General features: G+C 39.4%; 2 protein-coding genes across 2 annotated transcripts; one reads left to right on the plus strand and one right to left on the minus strand.

Annotated features, from left to right (window-relative positions):
* Positions 1-3,589: 3,589 nt before the first annotated feature.
* Positions 3,590-11,071, minus strand: jam2b (junctional adhesion molecule 2b). The gene is made up of 10 exons (XM_079358235.1): positions 10,944-11,071; positions 8,148-8,213; positions 7,574-7,684; positions 7,243-7,392; positions 6,349-6,530; positions 6,141-6,249; positions 5,942-6,049; positions 5,601-5,619; positions 5,450-5,498; positions 3,590-5,301 (listed from the first exon to the last, which is right to left on the minus strand). The coding sequence occupies exons 1-10, from the start codon at positions 10,993-10,995 to the stop codon at positions 5,263-5,265; spliced, it is 885 nt and encodes a 294-aa protein (XP_079214361.1). The 5' UTR covers positions 10,996-11,071; the 3' UTR covers positions 3,590-5,262.
* A 2,694-nt stretch (positions 11,072-13,765) lies between these two features.
* On the plus strand, positions 13,766-15,827 carry LOC306832947 (uncharacterized protein; the record flags this gene model as incomplete). Its single annotated transcript, XM_079357969.1, has 2 exons — positions 13,766-13,867; positions 14,668-15,827. Exons 1-2 carry the CDS (start codon positions 13,831-13,833, stop codon positions 15,825-15,827), a joined length of 1,197 nt encoding a protein of 398 aa, XP_079214095.1. The 5' UTR covers positions 13,766-13,830.
* Between the last annotated feature and the right edge of the window lie 231 nt (positions 15,828-16,058).

The following is a 16,058-nucleotide window of genomic DNA, read 5'->3' on the forward strand; positions in this document are numbered from 1 at the left end:
TGTGTGTGTGTGTGTGTGTGTAGGTGTGTGTGTGTGTGTGTGTGTGTGTGTGTGTGTGTGTGTGTGTCTGCGTGCGTGCGTGTCAGCTTGCGTTGTGGTGAAACCATTTCCATCCTCCATCTCTGTTGTAATTAAACATAACAGTATTGTCAGTAGACGATGGTTTAAAAACAGCATATTTCAGACTGAAGATAGAAAACAGAGCGCAAACAGCAAACACTCCCCCTGCTCCCTTCTCAGCTTCCCGCACAAACACACACAAACACAAACAGCAAGATCTCTAGCATTGTAAGAGAACCTCAGCATAAAGATTTAATGAAACCGCAAGGGATGTCGCCTGGTCGGGTTTAAATGTTTAAATATTGCTATTTCTTACACAGGAAGAAGAGAGGCTCCTGGTAAACATGTGACAGTGGTCTTCTTTTCTTCTTCTTCTTCTTCCTGCTACCTTCAACATAATTATTTCCCATATTAGGAATTATTTTTTTGGCATTTGGAGCCAGCTTCAAGTAGCCATTCGAGAAATCTTTTTTATCTCAGTTTTCAACAACAGAAGTTGTAGCTTGGTTCACGCGTACAACCTTCTGCTCCCCCACAGTTGGGCCACCACAGCGCTGGACATGCCCCTGGCATGGGAGCTGTAAGTCTGCTTCAAACAGTGGTGGTGCATGAAACAAAGAACAAAACAAAAATAAAAGTGAGTTGTGAAAAAAAAACAAAAAAACAATTCAACCCCCAAGGTTGGTGTGCCATGTGCTGTGAGCATCGAGCCACCTGCTCAGAGATGAGTACTGCTCCGAGAGGTTTTCAGGGGAGATCAACTCTCAGAGTGCATTCTGGGTAAGGTACCGGTGGAGCCAATTTGGTAGCAGCCTGCAGAGGAAGGAGATGTCTTGGAGGAAACCTGGCTTGAGGCTTAATTTAACATGTAAAGAAAATAGTGGTACTGACATAGATTTCACTTGACAGCCACCGCCCACTCACACTCAGATGCTCCCATTCTCTCTCTCACACACACACACGCCCTTTTTTTCCCCCAAACTCTCTCTCCTTTGCCGCTATCTGACATATACATACACATTTACAAAATGTGATGCAACAGCCCCCTTCAGCTGTTATCCAAGGCGAGCATCCATAAAGAAGGCCCTTTAAGATGTTCAAAGGAAACCACAAAATATGAGTAAGGCTGGCAGTCGAGCACAGCAATTAACCAGCCACCAGATCTGGATGTTACCGGGTGTGTGTTTATCTGTTGAAACATTACTTGGTAACACTGATACTGATACACACTCATTTGTTATGTTCAGACCTGTATATCTTTATGCTCATAGAACCACTGCAAAATAAAACCTAGGACTCACGTGGACTGGCCTGTATGTGACAGTTCATTGTTACAGAGACATTCAGATAATGATTTGTGTACATCAGCTGAGGGAAATTCCAATGATGTGTTTGATCTGTCAATATAGTTGACTATTTGACGTGTTCCAGTCTTAGCAACTAAAACAAAAAAGACAGGAAGGAAATACATTTTCGAAGTGCAGTACAATTTGAAGACTATTTTCAGCTTGTTGTTCCTGATTATTTAAGTTCTTACTTTACTTCAAAACCACCAAATATTTGAAAGGTATTTGACTTTACATGTAGCATATCTTATCAACGGATATAATCCAACACATTATTATAATATAGGCCTGTCAAACCAACACAGTTGTTTTCAGTTATGTTGAGTCTGAATAAACCCACTCAGGTTTCAGTTCTGCAAAACTATGCTGAGGTGTATATGAGGTTATCAAACTCTGTGTGCTAGACGTGCAAAATTGTAACCTGTCCAGCAAAAATAACATATATAGAAAGGTGTCCATCAAACTGAATCTGTACTCCCCCACAGTCCTGTTAAAGACACTCGTCAAATTATTAGAATTATAAAAATAGATGTGGGTGGACCACATTTATGCAGTTTCTTTAAGATCATCCACAGTTTACAAAATATGATGTTTTATCGGCGCAGTCTTATGTATGGAAGCTACACACTGAATTAATGCTGTTTTAATTTGATTACATCACCTAATAAAAAAAATCAAATTGGCTTGTGAGGAAAAACACTAAAGAGCATATAAAAACAGAAAAGGCATAATATGGGACCTTTAAACGTTTGAATTGGTGTCGTGCTCCTGTAAAAAGGGCTATTTTCCTAGAATGTAATATCTAATCAATTGGTTCTCAACTGGGTGCTCGGGATCCAAAAGTGTGTCAAGGAACTTTATTCAGTGGGTCACAACATGTGACTGGTAAAAAAAAAAAAAAGTGTCAAAAAGCCGATGAAGAGTTCTTAAAACATGTTGGGTTTTGTTCCTTTTCCCATGTTTGGTACCATATGACATCCAAACTGTACTAACTTTGTATTCAAAAAATCTGTTTAGTTGAATAAATCTAAGAAATTTGAGTCATAATTTTCATGAAGGAGTTGGTGGTGGGTCCTTAGGTTAGACCGGTTGAGAACCGCTGATCTAATGAATAATATCATGGATATTCGTCATCTGGTGACATCCCCAGGGTGTCATTTAAGCCGTAACATTTTAAGATTTTTGGCTCTGAATGAAGGGATGAAGTCATGTGACCTTGACCAGGGGATCTTTATCTTCTTCTTAACAATATACAAGTTACTTTTGTCGTCATAATAACAATAGTCGAACGTGTGTGAATATGTGAACACGTGTGTCTGTTTGGTTAAGTAAAAATACAAAGTTAAGGAAAACAGTATAGTTTTCCTTACTTCTGTGGCTGCAAAATAAGACCAATAGATCTGTTAATAACTCCAGTCCCCTTACAGTAAATGGCCACTTGAGGCTGGCTTCAAGAGTGAGTCTATCCTTATCAAATGTTTAACTTAACAGCAAATTGAACATGATCCCAGCATGGTGCAACAAGGATCATGGTCTTTTTAGCTTATTCTCTTTTCATCACCACTGTACAGAAGAAGAATTTTGATTAAAATAACCTGTTTAAAATATATTAAGGCTTAACATTGTGTATAGAAAAAGTACAAACCAACACAGCAATTCTTTTTGTGGTCACGTGTTTTCTTTAGCTATTGTTTATTTTAAAATAATTGTGCAGAAAAGATGTACTTTTGGAACAGACTGTTTTTTTTTGTGTCTATTTTCGTTTGGTCAAATACAATTACCATGGCCTTTACAAAGATCATGCTAGCACAAATACATTTCCCATTAAGCGTAGAGCTTGAACACAATTGTCATACTGCTGAGCAACATTTGCACGTTTTAGAGCTCAGCTGATGTCCTTCCTTCACAGCCAAACAGAGTTTGGGCAGAAAGGTTAAATCCAACAAGCAGCCATATTAGCAAATCAATATGAGCCACTTACTGTAGTTTCAGGGAAGGTTATGAGCATGAATGACAACAGATCTTTGTTAATTATAACAGTTAAAGATTATACACAAGACAGATATAAAGATATCCAAAATTCTAATTAATTAGATCCATTATTACTCCCAATACTTAAGTCGTGAGTAGGCCTATGCACAGACAGTAACTCTAGACTCACACTGAAGAAGAGCTGCAGGAAATCACTGTTTCAAGATTTTTAATTTATGGGGAGCACAATAAGGACAACAACGAGAACAAACGAGGAGAACAAAAGTGGGACTGTTCATTGGCTAATAATGGATAAAAGCTGGCGCTGAAGGCTCCTTGTTTGTGCTGGTGTTAACAGACACAGTCAGTGCCGTGGCGCCATCTGGTGGTCAGAAAAAGACAAGAGAAGCTGAACAACCAAGTTTAGTAGACAGGCAGACGTTGTTTACTTGGTAGAAAATAAATTGTTGAATTCAAGATTGGTGAAGTTAGATTCTTTGTTATGAAATCTTTATATAAAATAATAGTTTCTTAACAATGCAGATATCTTCTCAAAATAATGATAATCAAAGAAGTAAAATAAATCAGATAAAATAGATCATAGTAAATGATCCCCAACAAATGTGATTGTTCCATAAAGACCTAGCAGTACACATGGTGTAATTTGCTTTAGTGTTAATGCATATAATACTAGATTTAATGGAGTTAAATAGGGAGAATTACTGTTAATGAAGTGCACTTTAACATATACTGAGCCAAGAAGTTTAAAATGAATTCAGACGTAGCAGCCATTGTTGGGCACTTAACAGTTTGAGTCTTCTAACATGGAGAGAGAAAATATTGCCATGCAGATTCTGTTAAACCAACACAAACATGTAGAATATATTTATATTCAATATATGTAGCAAAAACACAAGCAAGAATTGTACTGCGTCATCAGTGTGTATTTTTTTATACTCTGTTGCAAGACCAAAGTCTACAGCAAAGCTTTCTGCTCTGTGAAGCTATGGCCACTTTATTATTATATAAACCAGCATTTTAAAAATGTGTCACAGACTGTGGGCGCATATACTGTAGAATGTACTTATTAAAGTTCATCAACATGGACATGAAATGTAAATACATTATATACAAAAATTGTAGATTCTCTATCTCACAGCATTTTTTTATGCATTTATATTTAAGCCTTGCTTTATGCTTGAAGCCAATTTCAACCAATTTCATTTGGTGTTAATCGATAAAGAGATAGACTGAGAGCTTTCCAACACCATTCAGTGTGTGCAGACACCTGTTCATTTGCCATTCAATTCACATCATTTGAATTTATACAGCCAAATATTAAACAAAGAGAAATCATAAGATCACCACGACCACGCAACATGATAGAAAAAAAAATACAAAAAAAATATATCATATAAAACAACACTTCTGAATCTGTGTACAAAATGAAACAAAAAAAAAGAAGTATACTTTCTGTACAAAATGTGAAGTCATCGGTGAGAATGAGTTACGCAGACGTGCCTGTAGGTGACACAAGAGAGCTAAAAACTTCATGGTGGTTCTTGGAGTGCTGTCCTTGCCGTTTTCTTACATTTGACGCTAATCCAGGATAAGCACCCAGTTGTTACAGGCCGTTGGTGATTTGAGCGTGTTATTATCAATAATTGCTGAACATTGACCCTGAAGTCTGAGACGAGTTGGAATAGGATTTTCTGACATGCCTGGACAAACTCAACAAAAACACAGCTATGAAAGATGTTGCCTGTTAAAGTATTTGAAAGACTGAGTTTCAAATTTTAAAGATTACAATAAATATTGAATGTGTGTTGCACGTTTCCACTTCAGATCGACTGTGGCTACAAGTCCGTCAGAGAGTTCTTCCTCCTCAGATCATAAAGGACTGAGTTTGTTTGTAGTGCTTGAGCTGTAGAGAGCAGAGAGACAAGCAATGAATCATTTCCTTTAATCAGTATGGGAGCAGAGTTATCAGCATCTTATCAACGCAATTTAATGGCAACCTAAATTCGAGGCAGCAAACAAAACAAGACACGATAACAACTGTGATCACTCACATTGCGGATGGGAGGAGGAGGAGGTGGCGGAGGGTTGTAGGACTTTGTGCTAAAAAGACAGAGGGTGGCAGTTCAGTGTGAGCTCATTACTGCTTCATCACACTTAGCTACAGGCCCCAACAAGAGCCAGAATGAAGAGTGAAACCCTCACCTTTTTGTTTTCTTGTTCTCTGTTCAAAAGAAACAACAAAGAAATACAAAGATTAAAACAGCAGTACATATCGTCATGATCACTCTCCTACCAAAGCCGATGGATATTTGTTTCCTATTTTGTTAGTTAAAGTTTGTTTTCCACATCCTGTTTCTGTCTGACGTTTATCTGATAAATTGTCGGTCTACTTTTTTTATGCTGAGCAAGCAGCGCGAGTACATTAAAAACAACTGTCAGTTGCAGCGGGAAATAAAGCTGGAAAAGCTAGAATACAAACAGTAATACAAACATCTTAAATGACAGGTACTTACTGAGGCAACTCTCTCAAACACACTACTCACTTTTGCAGCAGCCTCGGCGTCGGCACACACACACACAGATGCAGCAGAGGAGTGTGAGTGTCACAAAACCTGCAGCTCCCGCTATCAAAACGGTCAAATTCAAAGGATCTAAAGAGAGAGAAGGAAGCATTTTGTCAGGGTTTGATGAATACAGCAAGACATGTAAAGTCCAGCAAACAGTTGTGACAAAAGCACTTACATTCTGTCACTTTAAGCTGCTGGGCCACACAGCTCTTTGGAGCCCCCACGTTGTTAGAGGACTCACAGCGGTACATCCCTGCATCCATTTTGGACACACTCCTAAACTTCTGCTCCACACAAAGAAAAGATGTTTGTTTCTTTAGACTTGTTTCAAGTACTTCCAGTTGCATTGACATGTATATTTGAGTATTAAGGTGTGTACTGACCAGAGTGCCTTTGTTTGCGTCAATGCTGTACGGAGTATCTGCTGTGGCCATCATGGCCTTGTTGTCTTTGAACCAGCGGTATGTGGCAGGAGGGACGCTGAGTTTATCCTTACAGAGGAGGTCGAGGCCTGCGCCTACAAACACAGAGTTCGGCACCTCGCAGGACGGGACATGAGGTGGCACTGAAGAGGCACAGAGAGAAATAAAAGCTGAAGCTGCAGCAAAAACACTTAGACATTTAAATGCAAAACAGCTTTGTTTTGTTTATTTTTAACAAGAAATTGGGTCAGAAAGTGACAGATACCCTGAAGTCAAAATAAAGCCCTTGTGCTTTTCTAAACACTGTGTCCTCTGGATATGAGGTGCCTGCTCTCGTGACAAAGCCAAACTGCCTTCTAAAAACTGGGGCTGTGCTCCTCACTGGTCTCCAGTTTTTATTTTTTATGTATCTATGACTTTTTTTATCGATGAAGTCAAGAAGTCAGATAAATATAAACTCCCTTTTTTCATTATTTAGACATGGCTTTGGATACATGTCGGCATTAATATATTTACATTGCAAAGCAGAACAGATTGTAATGGTCCAGCCGCAGCCAGAAACTCCACAATCTGTGTCAGTGTGCAATAATCCATTATGTCCTGTCACTGCGTCGATGCATAACTGTCAATGTCTACATCATGGCAACAATTCATTTTATCACCCCTAAAAAAATCTGCAACTTTTTTCATGCTTTTCACTGTTTTTGATTTTGCTGTATAACGAAATCTCGCTGACATAAATCGCAGGGGGAAAATTCTTTCACAGCTATGTCAATGTGTCTTTAAAGAGGAGCATCTCATGTGAGTTTACACAGAATCAAATCGGCCTTATCAAATACAGGACTGTTTTCATACCGAGCACGTTCAGGGTTACAGTGGCCTCTCCCAGGTTGACGTGATCCTCGCTGGCAGTGACCTCACAGCGGTACTCGCCGGAGTCTTTCTGAGTAACAGAGTGTATCGTCATGGTGGCGCCTTCTATCTTTGCTCGTCCTGCATAAGATGCTGAAGAGGAAGAGTGAGGGAGGATAAACAAAAAAAAACATGTCTAAATGTGACGTAATAAAAAAAGAACAAATGTGATGTGATAATGGAGGGCGAATGGAAAGCGAAGCTGCAAAACAACAGTATGTTCAGTTGAGAGGACATCGAGCATTCAGCGAGTAAATGCGTCCGTGTCACTCACCAGTAAATTTCTGATTGAAGTACACAAATGTGACTCCCTTCCCTTTCCTTTTCCACTCGATTCGAGGGCTCTGATCTTTTTCTGTCCGGAACTCGCAGGAAAGCACCGCGTCTGCAAGAAAAGATTTTTTAAAAAAAAGCAATTTAATAATGTTTCAAACCAACATGGTCACACTTCACTTTGTGCTCCGTTTTGAATGTTCATACATTTTTTCAAATGGTTTTGCTTTTGACTCGTGCTTTCTGATCAGAATCAAATAATGAAAGGAGAGTTTCTCCAATGTATCTGCAGGGTGTTTGATGTTGATGCATTTGTTCCAGCTTCTTGCAGCATGTTTGTTTCTTTTGCGGCACATGTCAGCCAATTTGTTTGGGATTTGCTTTTGAGTGTCGCCTCTGCACCTACAGGCCACCGTACACAAGTTAAGATAGAGCGCCGTTAGTTTATATTTAATTTTTAAGGAAAAGGCAATTGACTGTAACTTTTAAAAAGATTCATGTTTAAGGATGCCAATCTTTTCAGTCTCACGAGGCAGTAATGTGCCTTAAAGTTCATAAACAGTGAACAGTCTCACCTGAGTGCTCGTGGACCTCTACTTTAGGTTTACTGCTGCTGACTGTCACTGACAGACACACAGGACCTGCAGGAGAAAAACAAACATCAATATATATTTAGAAAATCTATTTCTATTGGACTATTTGCTACATTAAAGGCTTTATGTTATTAGCTTCAGACTGTGGGGATGTCATTCGTTCGCAGTCAGAGAGAGCAGAAGATAATCATCATCTTAAATACAAGAAGAAGTCCACACACTCTTTCTACTACATTTATTTAACTCAACAAAAAATGTGCACAACCCACACACACACACACACACACACACACACACACACACACACACACACACACACACACACGCACGCACGCACAGGAACGGAGTGTGACGTTACATCCTGGTGGTACCAGGAGCGGTGCTGCGGAGGAATGCAGGTGATGGACGACTCTCTGACAAGCAGCTTTATGCTCAACTGATAACGTCCTTTAGTGATCTGTCCCTTCTCCCACACACACACACACACACACACACACACACACACACACACACACACCCCAAGATACTTTAATTTCTCTGAACAAAACCTCGAAGATAATGGTGGCAGTGTGTAGTCTTAGATTTTGAATCCACACAGATGGACAGAAGAGAATTAGACGAAGTGTTGATGTGGTGCTCATTTTATGTGTGTACAACCTTCGCTCACAATTGTTCATTAATTCAAGCTATCTTTTTCTTTCCATTGAACAAATCAAATTGACTTTGAATGGAGCTAATGAGAAAGGCAGGTTGAATTCTCAGAATTCTGAGAAACTGCAACACACCTGTCTTGTTTGGTGTTATTAAGAAATCACTTTGGAGTAAGAACAACAACACTCAAGGGAAAAGATGACCGTAATGTGTTTGTTGGGTTAAGAAGGGGGAGCGTGTGTCTTTGTGTAGCGCACACATGCCTGGAAAGTGTGTTTTTCTTATGCAGACAAAGCACGTCTGTATGACAGTAACCTTATCCTTCTCAGCTGGCACACCACACACACACACACACACACACACACACACACACACACACACACAGATATCTGCATTGCACACATGGGGATCTACAGTGAACCCTTAACCCCCCTGTGCTTTACTTTGACCCTGTGCCACGGCTGAAACCTGAACCTGATTTTAACACTATTCTGTGAACTCACTACAAAAACAAGCAAAAGTTCATAAGAGGCCACAACTTGTCCCTGATATCAGTCATTAAAGTATTCATTTGAATTCTTCTGATTGCATTGCATTTGAAAGCATTGTTTTAGAGGCTACTTTAAAGTAGAGCCCGAGCCATTGATCGGCCAGCCGATAATTTTAACAGATATTGTCCAGTGACTTTGGTGTAGGCCAGTCTCGGCTTTCATCTATGGATTACAACACACACCCTCCAGAGCGTCAAGCTGTGACGGATATACACTCTCAGTTACTTTCCAGTTGAGTGACCAGTTTCAATATATATCTTTTCCACAAGCATTTTCTAACTTTATTTGAGGGATCAACACAATAAAGCTATTGGCTGGAGTATCAGTATCAGATTTTGTCTATATCGATATCGGTGTCGGCCCTAAAAAAATCCCAAATTGGTCTGGCCCAACTTTAAAGCTGTTTTAATCTGTCCAACTCCAGTATTAGCAATTAAGCTGTTATGCATTTAAAACTAATAAAACATATTGTTTAAAAATATTCCAAACATTTCCTTGTCCAGCTCTCAGAAGATGAGGATTTGATCTTTTGAAACGTCTGCAAGGACATTTAGTCCTCATGAGTAAATACAGGAAGGATCAAACACACGTCCAAGCTGTAATTATCAACATTAAACAGTTTGTTTGGATAGCAGCCTCAGCTTTAAAAAATCCAAAAGAAACTTCAAATGAATTTTTTTCTGCAGATAGCGAGTGGTTGTTTTCATCTCTGTCCAATTAACAACAGGGTCAGTCAGGGGCTATCTACAAAGTGAGAGGGCGGGATAGGAGACTCTTCTGTGTGATGTGTGGGATCAACCCGTGAATCTCGGGTTCAAACAGCATCAGAGCGGGTTCAACCTAAACATGAACACTAAGCCACACCCACTGCATCTCTGCACAATCTCAGTCCCTGATCGATCACACCTCTCTCTCTCCACCACCCCCCCATTTTGCATTTGGGGTTCACATGCACCAACACAAATACCCAAATATAGGTATTTGTCACAACACATGACAATCAAATCACCTGGCTTCATGTTCAAAGCATAAAAGGTGAACAGTTAACAACGTAACATGAAAAATCTGTTGAATAAGAAAACTTGAGCAAGTTGTTTGCAAAATTCAAATTCATCTGAATTCACTTTCGTAAAATTGGGTAGGTAAATGATTTAAAATCTTGATCATTATCCTGCATTTCTGAGAAATTAAAAAATGATCAGGGAAAAGGCAGGGAAGGGGGACAGTAATTTTCATACAACCACTTCTTTGGTTTACATGATTTCTTTAATTGCAATGAACACATTAAAACAATTTCTTTTGAATAGGCCTACATTTATGGTTCCCATACTGAGCACATTCTATGAGAAATAAACCAAGTGAGACAACAGAAACTCCTGTGATAAAGCACTTAACCACACATATACTATAAGCTACTTTTTCAGACCCAGCTACTTTCTTAGACATTTCCCATTCCATCTGATGAATTAGTCCATTTATACTTGAACTAAAAACCTTTTTTTTTCATTAAAAGTCGACTAATATGTGTTTTAGCAATAGTTAATAAAGTTTTTGAAAACAAGACAACAAAACTCACTTTGCAGTAACGTCACGAGAAGAGGCAGCGCCAACATCTTCAGTACGTCCATGTTAAGCCTCGGTGAGTTAAGGTCTGTCCTTTGTCGAGATGAGAGATTAGTTTGACTCCAAACTTTCTGCAGCTTCTTCAAGTTCCCTCTGCAGCGCGCGCTCTCGCGTATCCTGGACAACTGACGGGGAGCGCGCGCAGACGGGAGCTCGGTACCAAAGGGAAACATGATCTCCTTTTATTTTGACAAGGCCTGATCTGTTCCGTCTCGTAGGTGATAACAGATCTCCGAATTGCTTTCTGTTTTATTGCATTTTAAATTATCAGGATATCAATGCAACAGCTTGAGAATAACTCTATAAGTCCACTTAAGGTGTTTGCTGTGTTGGAGATATTTTGACAATTTTCTATAACTTTATAAGGAGCAATAAATTGCTTTCAGCTGATTCTGTATCTCTCAGACCTCGGATTAGACTGAGGGGTTAGACCTTTGTTTTGCTGTTCTTATTTTATTCATTTAAAAGAACAGTTATGGTTAGCTGATGACCACAGTAGTTTAGCTTCTAATTATATTTCTGCCGCAAAATGGTGAACACTTAAACCGAGTCAAATGACTGAATAATAAACTTGAATTATTCAGGCATCAACATAAATCAAACAGAATGATAGCACTGCTTTGTTATCCGATATGTTTGTTTTGTGTTAACATTTTAAACTAGCCTTCTTGATATTGTATTGCACCACTTTCTCTTAATATTCCGAAAACGTTTAGCTTAAAATATGACCTATTGTGATGCCTATGTATCTATTTTTGGGATATCTCAATGATTAAAAAAAAGTCAAAATATATTCAAAAGAAGAAAATCGCATGGTTAGAGATGGAGGTCTTCCACATAACATGGGTGTAATAGGAGGTGCAAAGACAGGACAGCTGCTGGCTGAGCTACTGCGTCCTTGGCTATAAGGTTTCTCACCAGCAGTGCCCACACAACAGCACATTGTCCCTCATTCTGGTTAATGTGCACACATGCTTACATTTGTGGCCACATGCATACACAAAGACACACAGAGAGGCCGAACGTGCAGACACGTGTGCACAGACACGCAGAGAAATACAAACTCAGAAAATCTCTGCTGCAGCACCTGTTCACTATCGACAATCCCAGCTGCTTTGAGCAGGACACACTGCTGACATGATACACACACACAGGCCAACGCTTACACAGACACACACAGACATACACACACACACACAGCACAGTTCATGCCTTTTGCCTTGTTTACACAAATATGTTTTACATACAGTCTCTCTCTCATAGTGACTCTTAGATGAACCAATCAAAAGTGATGGAGTGATGTTTAATACATGGCATTAAATATGTTTACTAAATCAGGGGGCTTCGTTTAGTGATCTGTTGCTACTACAGTTTAATGCTGGTATTAAATAAGTGGGATCCAATTTTAGGCTAAGTTTGAAACCTTAGAACACAATTTCCAGTTTTCAGTTGAGATGACTTAACATGTACAGCTTCATATACAAGAAACTTGTGAGATTTTGTAATCACACTTGATCAGCGCGTGTAAGATCTGTCTGTCTGTCTATTATAACAACAACAACTCATAGTGGCCATACATCTGTTGTAGGCACTGCGTCTCAAGATCACAGATCAGCAGGACACAAACAGTCATTCTGTCACACCAGCAGAGATGCAGACAGTTGTCACGCATTACACTGAAAACGGCTCTGTCCCATTGATGTGATCCAAAAAGCTTTTAAGATAGAGCCAATTTTACAAGAGCTTGAAGGGCTTACACATCCTCTGAGGTCGCTCACCTGAGCCTTTTCTGCCAGGTCAAAAGGTCACTATCACTACAAAAAAGTTGATAAATGTAAAAAAAAAAAAGTGCTTCAAAATGTTTCTCCTGCAAGCAGTTCTCTTGGCAAGGCTCTTTATCTGAGATCAGAGATTAAGACAACATATCACATCTCAGAACTATAACCAGACTGAGAGAATCTCAGAAAGAAACTCACCAAGGCCAAAGCTGTGCTAGCTGCAAGAACACGGAACAGTTGATGTCTGAAGTGGAAATCAGTGGATACCACTCTCTGTTGATCCATGCCAGTGTTAGAAAATACTGTGACTCATATCCCCCATTAATATTTGTGCTCATTGTATCAAAGTGTGAAGTGAAGTTTTTACTGAGCAGAAAAACTTCCTCCTGGCCTTTATCTGCCCCTCCTCATATCTATATCCTCATATATATTTTTGACAGCAACCTTTTAAGTCATCCAGGAGACATACAGGATAGTCCACCACTCAAATCTGTGAATTATTTTCTGTTTTCTATTATTTTGAAGGTAAAGCATCAACTTTGTGACTGGTTTGTTTGCTTAACTTTGGACTATTGATGACATTTTTCAGTTTCGTCCTCATGTTGTTGTCAGTTAAACTCTATGATTTCCAACCAGCCTTACTTTTTAACGTTAGCCACAAATGAATAAACCTGTACATCCTGAACTTCTAGAGACCTAAAACACATGTGTTTCTATACACTGAGACTCTGACAGATGTTACTGTTCCGGATGACAGTTATCAGCTATAATTAATACTTCTGTGTACTTGTAACCTAACATTACGGTCAAGCCGGCCGAGTTTGTGCCAACAGGAAACAAAACAAAACATAAGCTGTGACAAGAAAAGTTTATTTACCTCACTAACAGAAAGTAGCAGGATAAAGGGCAAGATCGATGCTGCTCATAAAGATTAGAAGAGTCATAACCAAAGACAGAAACACAGATAAATAGCAGAGCTGCACAAAGGACAGCTCATAACACAGAGGTTATACTGTTGCCATTCTGAATACAGACTGAACAGGTTTTTATGTACAGATCAAGATGAAGACACTGGTTTTACTTTCAATGAGTCTGGCAGGTAAGAGATTTCAGTATGACCTTTTTTTATCAAGTTAATTATAGAAAGAGTCATTTCTACTTCTCTTTAGTTTAGGACACCTGTTACCTTCAAATGTAGGTACTATATTCTGAAATATCTAACAACAAAGTGTAGTCCCAATAAATTGTTGTTGTGACATGCGGTTTATGAGTTTCGTCACATTTTTAAAAAAGTTCAAAAATAGTGTTGAACTTTCAGTTTAGTTATTTTCTCATACAGTGGTTATCGTTTTGTATTTCTTTGTCTCAAGATCTGCAATGGAAATGCTTTATATTGCTTATCGACTTAAACAATTTAAAGTATTAAAAAAATAATTTACGTTTTTTTGGCAATGGAGTTTTGGTTCAATAGAAATAAAATGGTTTACATTTGATACTAATGCTGTACCGACATCACGAACACAGCATCATGATTTTCAAATTTCTGCTTGATGAGATTATTAACACAAGTTTGTAGAGAGGACGTGATTGTGGGTGAAGAGTCTCCTTCTCAAGAGAGAAAAAGTCGGTCGAATGACAAAAAGATTAAGTGACAATAAACTGATGACCAAGAGATGAAATCCTACATGACAACAAAAAGATCCACAGAGAGATAACACACAACTACAAGATGAAAAGACACAAAACAACTACAAAGAGATAACCAATGACCACGAAGAGATATAAGACAGCTGAAGACACAATATGTCGTGGGTGGGGGTTCTATTATCTGTGCCTGAATGTTAACCAACTCAAGATCGCATATCAAATAATCTGTTTTTGTTTTTCTTTGTCTTACAGTGGCTTTTGGTCGGCCACACTTTGCTCCTGCTGTGGCACAAAGTCCTGTTCTAGCCAAAGGAGATACAAACCCTGTACTGAGAGATGTACTTCCTGTGCAGGGTCTCATAGGAGGGGATGATCCTTGGCCACAAGTCAGACAAGGAGACAAGAAGGAGCAGGAGGACAAACTGGCTCTTGATGAAATGACAAAGGAAAAAAGTCTGAGTGTGGTGGAGCCAGAGGTTATGATGAAACCAGAAGAGGTGGATCAGGAAGCTTACATCGAGTCAGATCAAAACCTGAATCCAGACGTTATGTTTGAACTTGAGGTAGGCAAGCAGCCAAAGGATGGGAAGGAGCAGCATTTTAAATATGAGTCAGAGGTTGAGGTGGAGCAGGATGTTAAGGTGGAGCCTGGGGTGTTTGGGGTGCAAATGGACCTCCTGCCAGAGACTGAAACAGGTCCTAAGTTTTTAAACAAGAAAGGGAAATATGAAATGTTGGACGAGCCAATCATGGAGCTGCAGCCGCTAGTTGAAGACAACATGTTAGATAAGAAACAGGACAATGCAGAGCTAACAGAAGAGGAAAAATATATGCTAACATCATTTCAGAATCAACCTGTGCAAGAGGAGGAGGAGCTAGGGAAGGAGAAGGACTATGCGGAACCAATCATGGAGCTGGAGCCACTGGATAAAGACAACATGTTTGATAAGAAACAGGACAATGCAACGCTATCAGAAGAGGAAAAATATATGCTAACATCATTTCAGCATCAACCTGTGCAAAAACAAGAGGAGCTGGGACAAGAGAAGAACTATGAGGAACCAATCATGGAGCTGGTCCCGCTTAATGAAGACAACATGTTTGAGAAAAACAAACAGGATGATGCAAAGCTGGCAAAAGAGGAACAATATATCAGGATATCATTTCAGAATCAACCTGTGCAAGAGGAGGGAGAGCTGGGGAAGGAGAAGGACAATGTTTTATATAAGGACCCGATCATGGAGCTAGAGCCGCTGGATGAAGACAACATGTTTGGTAAGAAAAAGGACAACGCAAAGCTAACAGAAGAGAAAACATATATGAGGACATCATTTCAGAATCAACCTGTGCAAGAGGAGTGGGAGCTAGGGAAGGAGAAGGACTATGAGGAACCAATCATGGAGCTGGCCTAAGACAGGAGATGAGCAGAATTCTCATAAAGTCATCAATGACGGATCTGATGTAATGCAAAAAGACAATCAATAGCTGCAAAGTGAACACAGAAAAACGAAATAACAATTTAAAACCTAGAGATTGCTAAAGGACACACAGTGGCGTTGCCTAAGACAAAAGTTATTTCAGGGGCCGTCCGACCTGCAGGGCAACAAGAGTGGATGCGTTCAGAGGGGGCCCCTTTAGGGAGG

The sequence above is a fragment of the Symphodus melops genome (genome assembly GCF_947650265.1).
Source record: "Symphodus melops genome assembly, chromosome: 12".
NCBI lineage: Eukaryota > Metazoa > Chordata > Actinopteri > Labriformes > Labridae > Symphodus > Symphodus melops.